General features: G+C 43.9%; 1 protein-coding gene across 4 annotated transcripts in view; it reads right to left on the reverse strand.

Moving 5' to 3' along the window:
• Positions 1-3932: 3932 nt before the first annotated feature.
• VCL (vinculin) overlaps positions 3933-17824 on the reverse strand; it is a 125027-nt gene continuing 111135 nt past the window's right edge. For 2 of the 4 annotated variants that reach the window (XM_002756213.6, XM_009009686.4), the window contains exons 17-22: positions 17346-17470; positions 15565-15750; positions 12147-12350; positions 9882-10085; positions 9332-9436; positions 3933-6021 (exon numbers count right to left, since the gene is read on the reverse strand). In XM_002756213.6, the coding sequence (XP_002756259.3) occupies positions 5875-6021; positions 9332-9436; positions 9882-10085; positions 12147-12350; positions 15565-15750; positions 17346-17470 (971 nt within the window). In that variant the 3' untranslated portion in view covers positions 3933-5874. The remainder of the gene's footprint in view (positions 6022-9331; positions 9437-9881; positions 10086-12146; positions 12351-15564; positions 15751-17345; positions 17471-17824) is intronic. The other 2 variants (XM_002756214.6, XM_009009687.4) reach the window with 1 other exon arrangement.

The raw sequence follows: 17824 nt of genomic DNA on the forward strand, positions 1-17824 counted from the left end.
AGTTGATTTTTTTTTTTTTTTTTTTTTGAGGAAGGGAGGGATGAAGGAAGAGAGGAAGGGGGGAGGGAGGGAGGGAGGGAAGGGAAGGAAGGAATTCAAGCAATGAGAGAGACATTGCCGACCTGGATCTAGAGGTTTACAAGTTGATTTCTTTTTTTTTTTTTGAGTGAAGGAAAGAAGAAAAAATGAGTAAAGGAGAGGAAGAAAGAGGAAGAGAAAGGGAGAGTGAGTGGAAATATTGCTTTATTCTTAAAAAAAAAAATGGGTATTAATAATGGCCAATCAATGTTTCATTTAAACCTATGAGTACCTGTGATGTGGTATTGACTAGAATGTTTATTTTGTGTATTTGAAGTGGAGAGCTCTATAAATATTTATTAAGTTTACTTGTTCCGGATCTGAGTTCGAGTCCTTGATATCCTTATTAATTTTCTGCCTCATTGAGTCTAAGTCTCTATGTATCGGGGTGTTAGGATCGTTAGCTCTTGTTGTTGCATTGATCCTTTTACCACTATATCTTTGTTGCTTTAAAATCTATTTTATCCGATACGAGAATTGCAACTCCTGCTTTTTATTTATTTATTTGTTTGTTTGTTTATTTTTGCTCTCCATTTGGTTGGTAAATCTTTCTCCATCCCTTTGAGTCTTTGTGTATCCTTGCCTGTGAAACAGGTCTGGATGTAACATGCCGTTGGGTTTTGGCTGTGTCTTTTGATTGGGGGATTTAGTCTATTTAAATTTAGGGTTACTGCCCTTTGATTTTAACTGGCTGTTTTATCCATTCGTTGATGTAAATTCTTCTTTATGTTGGTGCTCTTTACTTTTTGGTATATTTTTAGAAGGGCTGATACTGGTTGTTTCTTTCTGTGTGTAATGCTTCTTTCAGAAGCTCTTGTAAAGCAGGCCTGGTGGTAATAAAATCTCTGAGTTCTTGCTTGTTCATAAAAGATTTTATTTTTCCTTCAGTTGTGAAGCTTAGTTTGGCTGGATATGAAATTCTGGGCTGAAGGTTCTGTTCTTTGAGGATGTTGAATATTGGCCCCCACTCTCTTCTGGCTTGTAGAGTTTCTGCTGAGAGATCTGCTGTAAGTCTGATTGGCTTGCCTTTATGGGTAACCTGACCTTTCTCTCCGGCTGCCCTTAGTATTTTCTCCTTCGTTTCAACCCTGGTGAATCTAACGATTATGTGCCTTGGTGTTGCTCTTCTTGAGGAATATCTTTGTGGTGTTCTCTGTATTACCTGGGGTTGAATATTGACCTGCTTTGCTAGTTTAGGAAAATTTTCCTGAATAATTTCCTGAAGGGTATTCCCCATCTTGGATTCATTCTCTCCGTCGCATTCAGGTATACCTATCAAACGTAGATTTGGTCTTTTCACATAGTCCCACATTTCTTGGAGACTTTGCTCATTCCTTTTTATCCTTTTTTCTCCAATCTTTTCTTTGCGTTTTATTTCATTAAGTTGGACTTTGACCTCTGATATCCCTTCTTCTGCTTGAACAATTCGAGTGTTTAAACCTGTGCAAACTTCTCGGAGTTCCTGTATTGTATTCTTCAGTTCCATTAATTCACTCATACTCCTCTCTAAGTTGTCTATTCTCAATAGGATTTCATCAAACTTTTTTTCAAAGTTCCTAGTTTCTTTACGTTGGGCTACAACATGTTCTTTTAACTCACCGAAGTTTGTTATTATCCATTCCCTGAAGTGATATTCTAGCATTGGGATGCGCTCATTCTCCATCAAGCCTTGTTCCATTGTTGATGTGGAACTGTGATCATCTTTAGAGGGAGAGGCGTTCTAACTTTGAGTATTCTCAGCTTTTTTATGCTGGTTTCTTCCCATCATTGTACGTTTATCCTCCTGTGGTCTTCGAATTTACCAACTTTCAGACCTTTTCATTAGGTCTCTTGAGGCCCAGGTTGTTAGTTGCCAGGGCCAGAGCAGCGGCGTTAAAACTGATGGTGCTTTTCTGCCCAGGATTCTCTTGTCTGGCTTCTTTCTTGTGTCCATAGTGGGCGACTCTGCCTTCCCGGGGCTCCAAACCTCGGTCAGAAGGGGAGCCAGTCCCGTTTACTCTGCACCTCTGCTCCGAGCAGTGCCAAGGTGCCATCACAGCCGCTGCGCCTGGCTCTGGTGTCGTGCTGGGGGCCCTTGTGGGTCCTCCGAACCTGTTTACTCTGCTCTGAGAGCTGCCGCGCCACTTGGCGCCGGCGGAACCGCTGTGCCGGCCACAAAAGTCGCGCTGGCGACCCGTGTGATTCCTCCACTGGGGATCTTCTGCTCCGTGAGCGACCAGAATTTGTCTGAAAGTGTGGCGTCCTCTAGTTCTCCATGCCTTCACTGAGAGCTGCAGTCCCGAGATGTTAGCAATCAGCCCCTGATTTTTTTTTTTTTTTAGGTCTGCTATTGATTGAACATTCTCCGATGGGCAAGGCTAAGTATCAAAGCAGGGTGAACATGATCAGATTTTCTTCTTCATCATCACACAAGCTGTGAGTGTTGCTGCAAAGCACTTCTCAGTACTCCTCCCCCTAACCTCAGTATGTTAATAGCCATTCATACTTTCCTTAAGCATCACCATTCTGGCCATTCTGAGAGATTAGTGATCAAAGCTCCCTTTCCTATCACTACCACCACCTACTGATAACAAAGATTCATGAATACTTAGTAGTAGTAGAATATTTTTCAAGCACAGAGTTACAGCTAATCCTGGATCCCTTGTTTTAAATTCATAAGGCAGTATATCCCAAGAGCAAATGCAGTAGATGATTATTTTCTGCGTGTGGGAGTCACCATCATTTTATTCAAAGGGAGTTCCTTTGATAGGTTCATTCCTTAAGTGGGGCTACAGAACCCTAGGAAAATGCTGATCTTGTCCTGAGAGGCAACTGATTTGAGAAAATGATTATACTGCAGCATGAAGGCAGCACCAGTGAACATATGGTACATAGCAAAACTGCTAATTCAGTAGTAGCCTTGGATTTTTCCTTTAACTCAAACAGGCTGGAATCTCTATAGTTGGCAACTTTCCAGGGTAAAGCAGTGATGAAAGCAGTTGGCAACACTAAAATATCAGCATCATTACCCTTTAATGATATATTACCCCTTTCAGATTGGGAAAATGAGGCAAAAACAGTGATGTCCCAACTCTACTCCAAAAACCTGCTGTTACTATTTTAGTCAGTATTTCTTTAAGGAAAAGGACTATGTCCCCAAAAGCTAATTCTGCCTTTTAGCCCTGGTGGATCCCTGAAAGCCCTATTTTTATTCCGTGTGTGGCCGGGCGTGGTGGATCACGCCTGTAATCCCAGTACTTTGGGAGGCCAAGGTGGGCGGATCACTTGAGGTCAACAGTTCTGAGACCAGCCTGACCAACACTGTGAAACCCCATCTCTGCTAAAAAACAAATATTAGCCTGGTGTGGTGGTATGTACCTGTAATCCAAGCTACACAGGAGGCTGAGGCAGGAGAATTGCTTGAACCTGAGAGGTAGAGGTTGCAGTGAGCCAAGATTGTGCCACTACACTCTAGCCTGGGTGACAGCAAGACTCCATCTGGTAATTAGGGGAGGACATGAGGTATTCCTGCACACTTAACAACCTTAGCTTTTAAGGGAACTGGTGGGCTCCACAGATAGCTAGTAAGATGAAGACAAACTGTTTCATCCAGCTACTTTCTGCCTACTGTTAACCTCCACCACTTCTATTCCTTCGAGTGTGTAACCCTCAGAGTTGTCATCTTTTATCACACATATCTTCATTAAGTAAATATACTACCATTGATTTCTTCTTCCAGTACAACATTTGGATTAAATAAAAATCTTTAGTTTCCAGATCTTGAGGATTAGTTTCATGGGCTATTCATCAAAACAAAGGAGAAACCTGACCTACAAATTCTTGCTAAAATAACATACCCACCATTTAAAGCATTATTTATACAAATGCATTTTATTGTTTTAAACAGAACAAAAGAAGAGGCAGAAAATATTTGCATATAACAAATTCTAGCTTATAAATGTAGTTTTTTAGCGGCGGTGACGTCTCTAATCATCATTCAGGGATTTTTTTGTTTGTTTCACTGTGTCTTGAGCACTTGATAGTGGAGAAAAGCACATCTGGCATAAAGTATAAACCAGTGTCTCAAACCACTGGAAGAACCAGGAGAGCAAACATGATTTTTCTTATTTCCTCTAAGTAATCTTTAGTAAAACAACAGGTGATCTTTGGCATAGATTCATACTTTAAAGGCATTAATATTGCATTTATATCAGGCAAGCAACTATACAAATATGCTGAGGGCCTTGAAAATAATTATTTTAAAGGAAAAAGAAAAAGCCTGAGTGTACAGGACCAACTTAAGACAAGTTTTACACATTCGATGTTGGGAACTAATATACAGTGATGGGTGGCAAGGAAGGATATTCGGGCAAGGGTTCTTACTCCTTTACTCATCTGGTTCTGGCTTTAGGAAAAAAAGGTTTCATGTGCTGGGAAATACTTAGTAGTGATAAGTACAAAAAAATGAAACATTACCCTCTCATTTTGCCTAGTAGGAACTGACTGTGGTGATAATGAAATATTACACCCATTACTCTCTTGAACCTCTTACTTGGGAGAAGATGCAGAGCTTGGTTGTAGTTGGTTGCAGGGAGGTAGGAATTACTGGAGTATTTCCCATTGATTCATCTTCAGCAGCACCAGAATTCTAGTCTGCAAATATCACTCTCCCTTAGGCAGGAGGTGTCCTTCAGACAGGGTTGCCTTTCCATTAAACACTCTTGGGGGACAAGCACTCATTCTTAGGACTGAATTTTAAAAGGATAAAAAGGATCTTTCAGAGTTACAGATGAACAAACACCTACACGTCTTTAAAATCTTGTTTAGAAACAGTATGGAGGAAGGCTACAAAAGACATGTTTTGGTTAAAATTAAAATGCAGCATTTCAGCTCAGAATGAACAATTAAAAGCTAAGAATGAATGATAAGGCCTCAGCACAGACCTCTGCAGGCAGTGACTAAGCATGGAGTACCTGGGAGTGGCCCTGCGGGGAAGATGGCAGGGCCACACCCTGGCTACTCTGCCCTTCCAGTGGCAGAGAGCACCAGGACACAGTGTGTTCATGGATGGCTACCTTGGTAGGCTGAGGCAGGATATGGGACGGGAAGTTTCCCTAGCACAGACATTGCTCAGGGGTCATAGTAAATGCAGAACCATATGATTCTGTGGTTTTATACTGTGGGAAGCTAGAAGGATTAAACTGAGGAAGGGCAGGAAGTGAATCCAGGCCCCATATGCTGGGGCTCCACAGAGGCCACCTTCCCCTGTAGCAGCGAAGCTCACTTCTGAAAAGGACCCAGGTAGCACAGCCCAAGGAAGGCAGGCATGGTTGGCAGCCACATGGAAAGCTCAAAACAATTTTTGGAAGCACAGCAATTTTCTTCTTAGTAACTAACTCGGCTAAACTCTGGGTCTTGGGAGTCTGAAAGGGCAAATGGGGGCCAAGGAAAGAGAAACAGAGGGAAATGTCCCCTAGGGAACAAGGGCAGAGCAGAGTGTCTGGCTAGTGTTCACTTGGATTCCGAGCTTATGTGAAGTATGAAGACATGGGCTAGAAACCCAGTCTGCCTATTGGGATAGAGGGTGCACAAGTAAAACTGTGTTTGAGAACACAGGCTTTATACAGAAACACATTTCAAAATGTCCATGAAGAAAGAGTATAAATGTTTTCTAATGTAAAGAGGCCCCCATTCCTTTCTGATGTGTCAGGTCAGGATGTGATTTTCAGCTCCCAGCAACTCGGCAGCTCCTGGGACTCAGATCATTTTCCTTCTTTTCAGTAGAGGTTTCTGTGCCAGCCAGGCTCAGCCAGGTGCCTACTGGTACCAAGGAGTCTTTCTAACCCAGCGCAGTGTAAATCCAGCATCTGTTCGAATTTTGATTGAAGCAGCTTCTGCTTCCCGTACAGTCTCCTTCACAGACTGCATGAGGTTCTGGGCGTTGTGAACCAGCATCTCTGTAGCCTGCAAGAAAAGAGGTACCTTCCGTTACTCAGATTCCCTGATGCAGGCCTGTCTCTAAAATAGGTTTCAGCCAGGAGTGGGATACAGTTAACCCCCTGGTACCTGGCATCCCCCCTATTTGCTTGCATCACTACAGGTTTTCCTGGATCACCAAAAAGAACCCAAAACTGGCCATCACTGACTGTGTACTGTGGCTTCACTTGGCCTACAGCATGTACTCTTTCTGGGTCTTCAAACATGCTTCTCTCTCAGAATTTGCTGTTCCCTCTACCTAGACTGCTCTTTCCCCAGGGATCCCAGAGCTCCCCCTCACCTTCAGACCTTTGCTCACTTGCTACCTTGGTGAGGACTTCCCTCTCATTCTTCTTTTGAGATGGGGTCTTTCTCTGTCATCCAGGCTAGAGTGCAGTGGTATGATGTTAGCCCACTGCAGCCTCTGCCTCCTGGGTTCAACGATTCTCCTGCCTCAGCCTTTGAGCAGCTGGGACTACAGTTACAGCTGCCCTATTTGGATAATTGCTATTTTTTTTTGTAGAGATGGGGTTCCACCATGTTGCCCAGGCTGGTCTTGTACTCCTGGGCTCAAGTGATCTTCCTGCCTCAGCCTCCAAAAGTGCCAAGACTACAGGCATGAGCCAACGTGCCTGGCCTTTTTTCCATTGAATATAACATCACTAACTGATACACTATATATTTTACCTAAGTTGTTTGGGATATTTTTGGTTTTTTTCTGTCTTCACAGTAAAATTTAAGTTATACAAAGTAGATTTTTGTCAATTTTGTTCACTGTTGTACCCCCAGTATGTAGGATGGGGCCTGGCACACAGGAGGTATTCCACAAATGTGTGGAATACATACACATATATATATTTTTTTATTTATTTATTTTTTTAAACAGAGTCTTGCTCTGTCACCAGGCTGGAGTGCCAGTGGTGCCATCTGGGCTCACTGCAACCTCTGACTGCCTGGTTCAAGCAGTTCTCCTGCCTCAGCCTCCCAGGTAGCTGGGATTACAGGCACATGACACCACAGCCAGCTAATTTTTGTATCTTAATAGACATCAAGTTACACCATGTTGGCCGAGATGGTCTCGATCTGCTGACCTTATGGTCCACCCGCCTCAGCCTTCGAAAGTGCTAGGATTACAAGTGTGACCAATATTTAATTAATGAATTTTAAAAACAACCACATGAATCAATCAACCCAATCACCTTATAAACCCATGAAAATCTAAATAAGTTAATCTTCTAAACACATAACCTTATAGGACTGAACTCACATTGATACTCTACCATAGAAAGTCAAGGAACTTGGCAATTCATCAGCCCAGTAATTCTTAGCTATTTTTGAGTCATACATCTTTTGAGGATTTAATGAAGGCTGTGAATTCTCCCCCAGAAAAAAATGCACACATACATAAAATTTGTACACTCAGTTTTACAGGCTCTGATAAGTGTAACTGTGGGTTGGAATTCCTCATCAGGAATTGTTCTTTTCACTTGGTCAGCAAAGGGACTGAGGCCCAGAGAGATTCATGAAGTGAGGATTAGGACTCAAGACTTCTGACTTACAGTCATTTTGTTTGTTTGTTTTTGAGATGGAGTTTTGCTCTTGTGCCCAGGCTAGAGTACAATGGCATGATCTCGGCTCACTGCAACCTCTGCCTCTTGGGTTCAAGCGATTCTCCTGCCTCGGCCTCCCAAACAGTCCTGTGTTTTTTCTATTTTACAATACTGTCAATTTCTACCTTTTTTACTGGAATATTTAATAGAACTCAATAGATATTCTCAAGGCATATTTTTGTTGGTTAATTGATTAAGTCTGTGATTAAGCCTGAATGTCAGTCTTATCCTTCCTTCCTCATTTTTTTCTACCTTTCTTTGGACAGAAGAGATCACATGACAGAGAAATAGCCTAGTGCCCAAATCCTGCATAGAATATATGGAAGTTAGGTGTGAAGATACAGTTCTCATGGTTTGGGAGAAGAGAGGATTAGGGTGAGTTGTTCAGTTAGAATATGGTAGCAGAAGCAACTATAATGGCACCAAGAGAGGCTGCCTTATTTCCTCTAAAGTGCCCCAGGCGCCTATATCCTGGTCTAGAGATCAGAAACAGTTGTTCTTTCAAACTATTTTTGAGTTCCCAAGGGTGGCAGGGGGATTGTGTCTCTTAATTTTTTAAACTCCCATAACACCTAATACAGTGCTTCACCTTACCCCATGTGTGATGAGCCCTGTGTAGGCAGTCCATCTGGGAATCTGGCTCAGAATAGGGCCTCCCAGAGGGGAAATAAGGAGAGTAAGGGGTGCTCAAATGAAAGTTTCCTGAAAGACCTGGGCCACAATTCCAGGAAGGCGGACAAACCAAGAGGTGATTGCCAAGGTGTATGCAGGAAGCAGTGCTTAAGAGAACCTTCCCAGCATCCTTATTTCTATCTCTATCAGAGAAACCTCAAGAGAATATAAGGGAAGCACCTCCTTTAAGCTACTATTTCAATTTCAGCACAGGCCTAACTATGCATGTCCCTGAAAAGCCTGCACTACTCAGCCTCTCTGAGGCACTAACACTCAGAGAGAGCTGGAAAGCAGACATTCTCTCCAGCCAAAAACATACAGTGAGTTGGAGTGAATAGGCACTTGAGGCCTCAAAAGAGCCAAACTTATTACAGGGGTGAGGAACTGAGTAGAGTCCTAACTGCCACAGATCCATAGTGTTACTTCAGATGCTTAACCTCTCCACACCTGTTTCAATCTGTAAAATGACAAACGTTGTCCAAGAGCTTTACTTCCCATTCCAAATTCTTTTTTTTTTTTTTTTTTTTAAGACAGGGTCTTGCTATATTCCCCAAGCTCTTTTTGAACTCCACTCCTGGTTTCAAATGATCCTACTGCCTCAGCTTCCCCAGTGGCTGGGACTACAGGTGCATACCACCACACCTGGCTTTCAATTTCTGGTTTTTTGGTTTTGTTATGTTTTTTTGAGACAGGGTCTCACTCTGTCACCCTCTTTTGGGGCCTCCAGTGCCTTTTCACTCCAACTCACTGCAGCCTTGACCTCCTGGACTCAAACAATCCTCCCGCCTTGGCCTCCCAAAGTGCTGGGATTACCTGCATGTGCCACCGCATCTGGCCCCAATTCCAAATTTCTGATAGATCTATCCAACACAGACTCTCCCCTCCTGAGAGAGTCTGAGTGCATCCCACATACTGAGTACTTAATTCAGAAGTAAAATTTCCCCCAAAGTTGAATTAAATTACTGCAAAACAGCACAGAAGCTGCCAGCAAGAAACCAAAAGCAGCTGCCACATACCTGCTCAGACTCCTCATCACTGATGTTGGTCCGGCCCAGCATGGTGGCCTTCACTGTGGACAGGATTTTGAGCTGGGTACTTATGGTTGGGATTCGCTCACATACCTAAAGAGAAAGTTTAATTTGGTATGTTTCTCTGTTTGCCTTGCCCACAAGCTCCATAAAGGCAAGACTTATCGACCTCTGTATTCCTAGTGGCCGGCACAGAGAAGACATTCAATAAATAAGCAGCAGAATTCCACTTGTTTTTTCTCTAGAGTCAGTACAATCCTTTTCTCCAGAAATGGAAGCATTCACATTCTTTCATTTGATTAGGAAGTCACCTTTCCTGAATCTGTCTTTCCCAGCACATTTGTTATTTCCCCTTTCTGCTATTTCTGTCCCTAGTGAAGTGCCTCTTTCTTCCTTACTCACCTAGTTTTTCTCTTTTGCTTTTCCCCCTCACACCCTCTTGCTCGCACACACACACACAGAGAGCCTCCTTTGCGTGCGTGCACGCGCACACACGCACACACACACACACACACACAGAGCCTCTTTCCCAGAGTACCTGTAAGAGGTTGGTTCTAATCCGTTTATCTGTGCACTGCTTGGCAACCTCCTTGGCCAACCGAGTCACCTCGTCTGAGGCCTTGGCGATGTCCTTGGCACACTGAATGAGTGCCCGCTTGGTACCACTGCCTCCTCTTACCAGCCGAGACATCTCAGCCATCAGCAGAGCCATGCGCTTGGCTGCTGCAATGATGTCATTGCCCTAGAGAGAAGCAAAGATACAGTGTGAGCTCTGTCCACGCTCTGGCCATGTTAAGGAAGGAAGGAGAAGCACAGAGAAGAGGAGGGAGCTTGCCACCCTAGCATCCCTCTGGAAGGGTGAGAAGAGGAGAAAAGAGCCGTTCTTGAGTGATACAGATAGCACTAGAGGAAAAAAAGAAGAACGAGACAGGGTACTCGTCCAAGCACTCAGTGCAAGAAACAGAGAGAGGAGAGAAGAGGGGGAAAGAAGGAGAGGGAGAGAGACATTTCCTGACTGAAAAAAGGAAGACCCAGATATTACTCTTAAAGGGCAAGATGTGCACCCCAGGCACAGTACTGAACAAGCACTTCGGCATCTCCAGGTTAATCATACCAATAAACTGGGAACAGGCCCAAGGATTTGGTTAAACAGGCACTTTCATTTCTATAGGGAGAAAGCAGTAGAGCTGGCTTGAGGGGAAAAATACAGAGGAGCCTTTCCAGATGCTGAAGTCACCCTCTTCATGCTTACTCTTGTTGCAAATAGCAGCCAAGACTTTTGCTACTTAACTATAATTTCAAACCTCAAGTAACTATTCTCAGCCTGGATGAGAAAAAAAAAGATATTTTCTGATCTAGCCTGCTCTGGCTATCCCTCTACTGCCTCTTATTTGTCCCATCACCCTGAAAGAACATGTTACTTTAATTCTTCACATGTAAAAGGGTAAAGAATCAATTCTTCAGTCCCCTCAGCTAAGTGAAGACTCCAGTTAACAGAACCTTCAGCTAAGAGGATGCAAGGGAAGGAAGGCATCAGGAAAATTAAAGTCGTGATTTAGGCTGTAAATGGAATCCTCATGCCAACAAATGTCAGTTTATCTTAGATTTGGCATTTTGGTTTACTAAAACCCTCATAGGTCATAATGAAATAGACACGTTTATTCTGTGCCCTCTCATGAAAGCTCCTCTTCTGGCTGCTAAGAACCCAAAATAATAGCAACTGTGATGTTCAAAACTAGCTAAAAGGCCAGGCCCTACTCATTTTTCCCCTCATGGCCTTCATTTCTATACAATGCAGTGAGGCATACACAAACCATACCACTGCAGGGTGCTCTGTGAGAGGCCTCCACAGGCACCATGAAGCAGCTCATTTATGCTGGAAGGTGTGTAACATCTCAGGCAGTAATTGAGGCTGGAGAGAACGCAGGTATGGGAAGAAGTCAAGAAGCAAGGGGTACGTTAGAGAAGGTCCTCTGGGTCTACCTCTTCTAGTGCAGACCTAGGATCATTCCAGGACCCCATGACTTTGGTTAGAAGATAGCACAGTGCCATGGTTAGTTACTACCCATCACTCTTCAAAGCCTTCCTGCAGCATGCCACTTTTAAAGGGAAAAGTGATCATCCCCAGCCCCCTCCTCTCCAAACTAGCTTTGGTTCATTCCCCAAGGCCAAAGTTCTATGGCTGCCTGTCTTGTGGCCTTGAGTACTGCATTTCCCACTCTCATTCCCCCTCCCTCCCACTGAGATACCTGGACAAGCAGTCAGTGAAGCCCCATTCTCTCTGGGCTCCCATCAAGGCCAGTATCTGCCACATAGCCGAGGGCAGGGTGGCAAGCAATCCTCCCCCAGAGACCCTCCCATATAAAGCTGCCTCTCACCCTCACCAACTCTCCCTGAGCCATCACTGAGGTAAGTCGGGAGCAGGCAAACCTCAATGGTCAGGCCAGGTGACCTCGTAATGGTCTACAGGGTTTCTGACCTGTTAAGTCATTGGGAGATGCATCGACAGCTTCCCAAGAGGCTTAAAGTTCCAACGATGGTCACAAAGTCAGAAAAGGAATCCTTTCAAAAAGTGACCCCCATCTCTCTTCATCCCCCAAACATAAATACAATCCAATTAATCTGGCATTAGCAGACCTGTCAAACTTGTGAAGCCAGTCCTAACAACATGGTGCAGACAGACAGATGCCCACCCTGCTCAGACTCACAGGACCAGCACAGATCATGAGTGATGCAATGTGTCAAGGCTGCACATGGCTGGATGCATTTGGAGCAGCCCCCAACTGGGGGTGCTGATCAGTACCTTACTAGACCACTTGGTAGCTTCCCGATGCAAGGACTGAGCCGCGGCCAGAATGGGCTGGTTGACCGGCTGATTGGATGGCATTAACAGCAGCTCAGGTTCGTAATCGTCTTCCATGTCAGGGGGGACAGGGAACCCAGCAGCATCGGCCGCATCTGCCTCAGCTACAACACCTATACCCACCTCAGCGGCTGGGATGCCCGGCTTTGTCGATGGCGGGAAGGATGAGAAATAGGGATAGTGTTAGTAAGAGCAATAGGACTTGGGAAAACGGGCTTCAGCTGGCTTAGTAACCAAAGCCGGCCTAGGATGAGAAGGAAAATAACATGTTCTCTAGGACCCTTGTGCACCAAGCTCCACAGAAGGGGGAATTCTCAGCCTCCAACACCACTCAGCCCAAGCCACCCTGTGGTGAGGGAGGAAAAGGGACTAACTCCAATGGCAAAGGGTTTCCAGAGAAATCTTTATACCAAGAAAGCTAATGGCATTCATTTCTTTCTTTTTCTTTTCTTGGAGGCAGAGTTTCACTCTCGTTGCCCAGGCCAGAGTGCAGTGGCACGATCATGGCTCACTGCAACCTCCGCCTCCCAGATTCAAGCGATTTTCCTGCCTCAGCCTCCCAAGTAGCTGAGATTACAGGCACCTGTCACCATGCCTGGCTAATTTTTTGAATTATTAGTAAAGACAGGGGTTTCATCATGTTAGCCAGGCTGGTCTTGAACTCCTGACCTGAGGTGATCCGCCTGCCTCGGTCTCCCAAAGTGCTGGGATTACAGGCGTGAGTCACTGCACCCAGCCATTCATTTCTTTAATATATTTGCTACTAAAGTTAAATTTGACAGGAGTGATTCTCACATCAGAATATTTCTGAGGAGCCCAGCAACCAAACGATAGTAGCCAATTACCTTTAAAAGAAATCCAGAGAGAAAAAGTAAATGCAACCATACAAGTTGCTTTGAACAGAATAAAGTGAACACTGCTGGATCATATGGTCACTGTTCTACATTTTCCTGGGACACAGGAGGCAACTTGGCTCAGCTCTGTAGCTGCCAGACACAGATTATTTCCTTCATGAGTTAAAAGTCCCAGAATTAAAAATGATAATCAGAGGTAATGAATACAAAACTAGGAAAGAGGCAGGAAAAACAAGCACAATGGTGAGTGAAGATAATTTAAGAACCCCACTATCACCCATCTGTAAGGAGCCTCAAGAAGCCACCTCATCAGCCACCCATCTCAGGGAATACCCACGCATCAGACCAGCTCTTTATCCCCTCAAGGTTTTCTGAGGCAAAGCTTCTACCATCTCTTCGTGCATCCATTGCTAATACCAACTCAGAAAACTTCTCCTTTGGTACAACCGAAATCTCTTGCAAAGTAGGTTCTAACTCACCCCAAACTCGGCTTATCTAATTCACAGATAGAATAACATGTGGACTTGGCAGGTAACTGCAGCTGAGCTCACAGGAGCCCAAAACTGGTGCTCATGAAAGAATGAGAATCATGATGGAGATAACATGAATTTAGAAGCACAGATGGGGATTATAAAAGCCAGATGCTGAAAATAGAGTAACATGGAAAGAAAATAAAAAACTGCCACAGTAAACCCAAACCATTTGTACAAGAATGGTGAACATGGGTTCTTTATATCAAACATCTGTACTCAAGGGGAAGTAGTTTATATGGAATTTTCTTTGAGGTTGTTATCACTCCTAAAAGTCTTATCCTGCACATGAAACCTGACTCCAAAAGGTGACAATGAAGTCAGAGGATTCAGAGCCAATTAGTGGGCCCATGTGGCAGAGTCCCACTGTGCATGGGGAGTTGGAGAGGGTAACAGTAAAGATTTTAAAGGAAACGTAAATTTCATTACAATGAACCAAGGTATACTATGCACTGGAACACAAAATATACATGAATTATTGAAAAAAAAAAAACAAAAAACTAAAAGCAGACATAGGTACCATCCAAACTCTTTTGCCTAAACTCAACCGAGACCCACCTCTGTTACTCAGAAGAAAAGCCAGCTCACTGCTGCTAAGGTTCAGAGTCCCAAAGTGTACCAAGACAGATAGATTGACAGATACACAAACACATCTTCCTCCTCAGCCCCAGTATACACATGGTTCAAGTAGCTTCTGACTTTAAGTCAGCAAACTCCTGATATTCCACACTTCAGGAAACAGAGCTCAGGACTTCTGGCCACAAATGGCAGATTGGGCCAAGTATGTGGGCCAATGCTGTCTGCTTTTAGTTTAGTTTTTTTTTTTTTTTTTTCAATAATTCATGTATATTTTGTGTTCCACTGCATAGTATACCTTGGTTCATTGTAATGAAATTTACGTTTCCTTTAAAATCTTTCCTGTTACCCTCTCCAACTCCCCATGCACAGTGGGACTCTGCCACATGGGCCCACAGTTATGCATGCTCCAAATGGAGAGATACCATTATAAATAATTCTACAAGTCAGATCCAACACCAGCAAAGTCTACATTCCTTCTTAGAACCTGGGCTCACAGCTAACAGTTCAGAAAAACAGAGTTAAAAACCAATGTGAATTTCCCAGCCTGAAAAAATCCAAGATCAGCTACAGGTGCAGGAGGTACCTGAGGAAGAACAATCAATACAAGAGATTGAAAGCTTTGAGGATGTACAAAGAATAAAGGCAAATAGATGGGAATAAACATCTAGGGTCATATTAGAAACAGTTTAGAACTAAGAACTACATTTCATTGCAAGGTTAGTAACAATATTCCTCCTATCTAAAAAAGCTACCACTCACTTTTCATCATTTAGGGGGAAATAGGCAAAAGTTCTTCATGGGGCATGACTGCTGTGGCATCCATATTTTTACCAACCACATTAATATTTACACCTTCAGATTTGCTGAGTAAGAGACAGCCTGGAGCTCTCTTGAGTTGAGAGGTAAAATGATTCTGAGAAAGGACAAAAGCATATGGCTTCTAAGATACCGATTTACTTGCTTCTATAAGAAAACAGAAAATGCAAACATTTCATCTAGTTTTAGCACAGCGCACAGAATTCATATTAGGAGCTCTGATAATTAGCAATGTAGCATCTAAAAACATTCGCAATTCCAAGAAAGATAAGCAATTTCTAAAAGACCCCAAATGCCCAGGGTCAAGGCAGCTGGCACTCTAATGGACAAAGAGGTTAGGAACCCTCTTCTCAAATCACAGGCATCCTAGCTCTGGCATTTGCAGCTTGAAGGAGAAACCATCAGGCACCAGAAACATCTCACTAAACCACAGGAAAGAAGAGGAACATGCTATTGGCAACACAGGAACCAAAGCAGAGAGAGAGGGTGACTCCAGACTCTTCTTTCTGGGCTGTGCGCATGGTTCTTCATCTCTTTTGAGAAGACATCCTTCTCAACAAGAAATGCTTTGCCACTTACCTTACTGGACCATTTGCGAGCTTCATCATGGAGCTGTCTGGCAGCCATCATCATTGGCTGGTTAATCACCTCCCCAGCCTTCTGCTCAGGGAACTCTTCATCCTTTTCCTCTGGTGGTGGGGGCCTGGGTGGAGGGACTTCACCCTCAGGCAGAGGTGGTTTGGGAGGAGCAAGCTCATCTGTTAGCTAAAAAAGAGAAAACAAGTTGTAAGTAAAGTCTTAAAACTATTTCCCTCTGGAATTCTTTCTTCTAAAAAGCATCCCTAGAAACTCACCCACATTCATTCCACATAAGACCACCCACACTGAGCCACAAGGACCACCTGTTTCAATCTCAACAGAAGCAGATTTTCTCTACAGAAAGCTAGCAGCAGCCAGGCACAGTGGCTCATGCTTATAATCCCAGCACTTTGGGAGGCCAAGGCAGGTGGGTCACCTGAGGTCAGGAGTTCGAGACCAGCCTGGCCAACATGATGAAACCCCATCCCTAAAAACACAAAAATTAACCAGGCATGGTGGCACGTGCCTGTAATCTCAGCTACTCAAGAGGCTGAGGCAGGAGAATTGCTTGAACCCGGGAGGCAGAGGTTGCCATGAGCTGAGATCATGCCATTGCCCTCCAACCTAGGCAACAGAGCAAGACTCCATCTCAAAAAAAAAAAAAAAAAAAAAATGGCTAGCAGCTATTGTTTTGGTCGCATCCCAGGGAGGCATACACAGTGCTACCAGAAGAAGGATTCGCAAAAAATCCCTACAGAAGATACATGTTCTGGTCCTGGTTCAACCAAAAAGCAGCTACATAGACAAGTAACTTACTTCTCCCCTTGGCCTAAGGTTCTTCATCTGTCAGTGAGGGGCAGCTACACCAAATGACCTCTAAGATTCAGATTCTAAATGGCATGACTCTACTGCTCACATAAGAAGCCATTCCCCAGGAACAGCCCTCTCTCCCAGCTCCAAATACCCCCCAAGAGCTTCACTGGAAAGAATCTAAGAAAGTGTTGAGGGCTGGGAAACACTGTTCCTTAGCTGTGGGCGCAATGACCTAATTTTGTCTTCAGCCAACTTAGAAACTTAATATCTTTTACAGACATTAAATATGGGAAAGTAAATCAAATTATTGCCTTGATAAGTTATTTACAAGGTCAAGGTATTTCTAATACTGTTAGTTGGAATAAATGTCTAGAAATAATCACTATTTCTATTTCTGGAATTTGTATCTGCAACATACTGCCTAGCTAGCCTCTTCGTACACCATGGCAAAATTTATTCACAGTACTTGCGGTGGGTAATGGGGAAGGTATCAGAAGATTTTAAATTACAGTTGGGGAAAAAATTTTTAAAGCATGTATTACTTATGTTATTTAAAAAAAGGCAAATAAAGGAAAGAACCAACATCAGATTTCAACCACCTCCGTTCTACCATTATCAACTAAGAACACATAAAATCTCTTTACTGCAAGCTGTGAAGATTATTTTACCACAATGCACTACCTCACCACTCATCACATCCACACTTACCAAAGCCAGCTCCTCTGCTCCAGCCACTCCGCATCATAGCAGGCCACTACCACACACACCTATCAACCCATGTATATAAGCACTAGGTTATAATGCTACTGGATTTAGTAATGAAAATCGAGATCTACCTCCCACTAAGCTTCAAATTAAAGCTAAATGAAGCCACCTAGTGATGGCGGCTCTAAAACACAATCTACCTCTCTCTTGCTGCAATCTCAACACCTTCCTATTCAATTCTCCCTATCTCTGAATTTACTTACTCGGAGTTGTTCAAGGTCTGGTGGAGGAGGTGGGAAGTCAGGCTCCTGAGGCTGGAAGGCTTCTCTGACCTTGGCCACAGCTCCCAGGATCCGATATCCCGAGTCCAGGAAGCTCTTTTGCAGTCCTAAACACAAGACACCCTCATTTTCAGCTGGGTGGGTCAATGCCCCAAAGCACTGTCCGTGCAGCAGAAGAATTGGTTCCATGAACAAAAGCTGGATGTGAAGTTGCCAGTAAATATCACAGGCAGTGACTGAAGAGGGAGGGACGCAGGACAAGGCAGATGCCCTGAGGCCTGCAGACTGTTGGAAGCATCACAGACCAGCTGTTCTTTTAGTGTTCAGGGTGCCTTCTTGCCTATACAACTAGCAAGTACCTAGGAGATCCCTGGGCGTGAACACTTTGGGCTCAGGTGGCATCCATCGCCTCTTATGTTGAGGCAGTCAAGAGATAAGCCTGCCCAACTCAGAACATGGGA

The sequence above is a fragment of the Callithrix jacchus genome, chromosome 12 (genome assembly GCF_049354715.1).
Source record: "Callithrix jacchus isolate 240 chromosome 12, calJac240_pri, whole genome shotgun sequence".
Taxonomy (NCBI): Eukaryota; Metazoa; Chordata; class Mammalia; order Primates; family Cebidae; genus Callithrix; species Callithrix jacchus.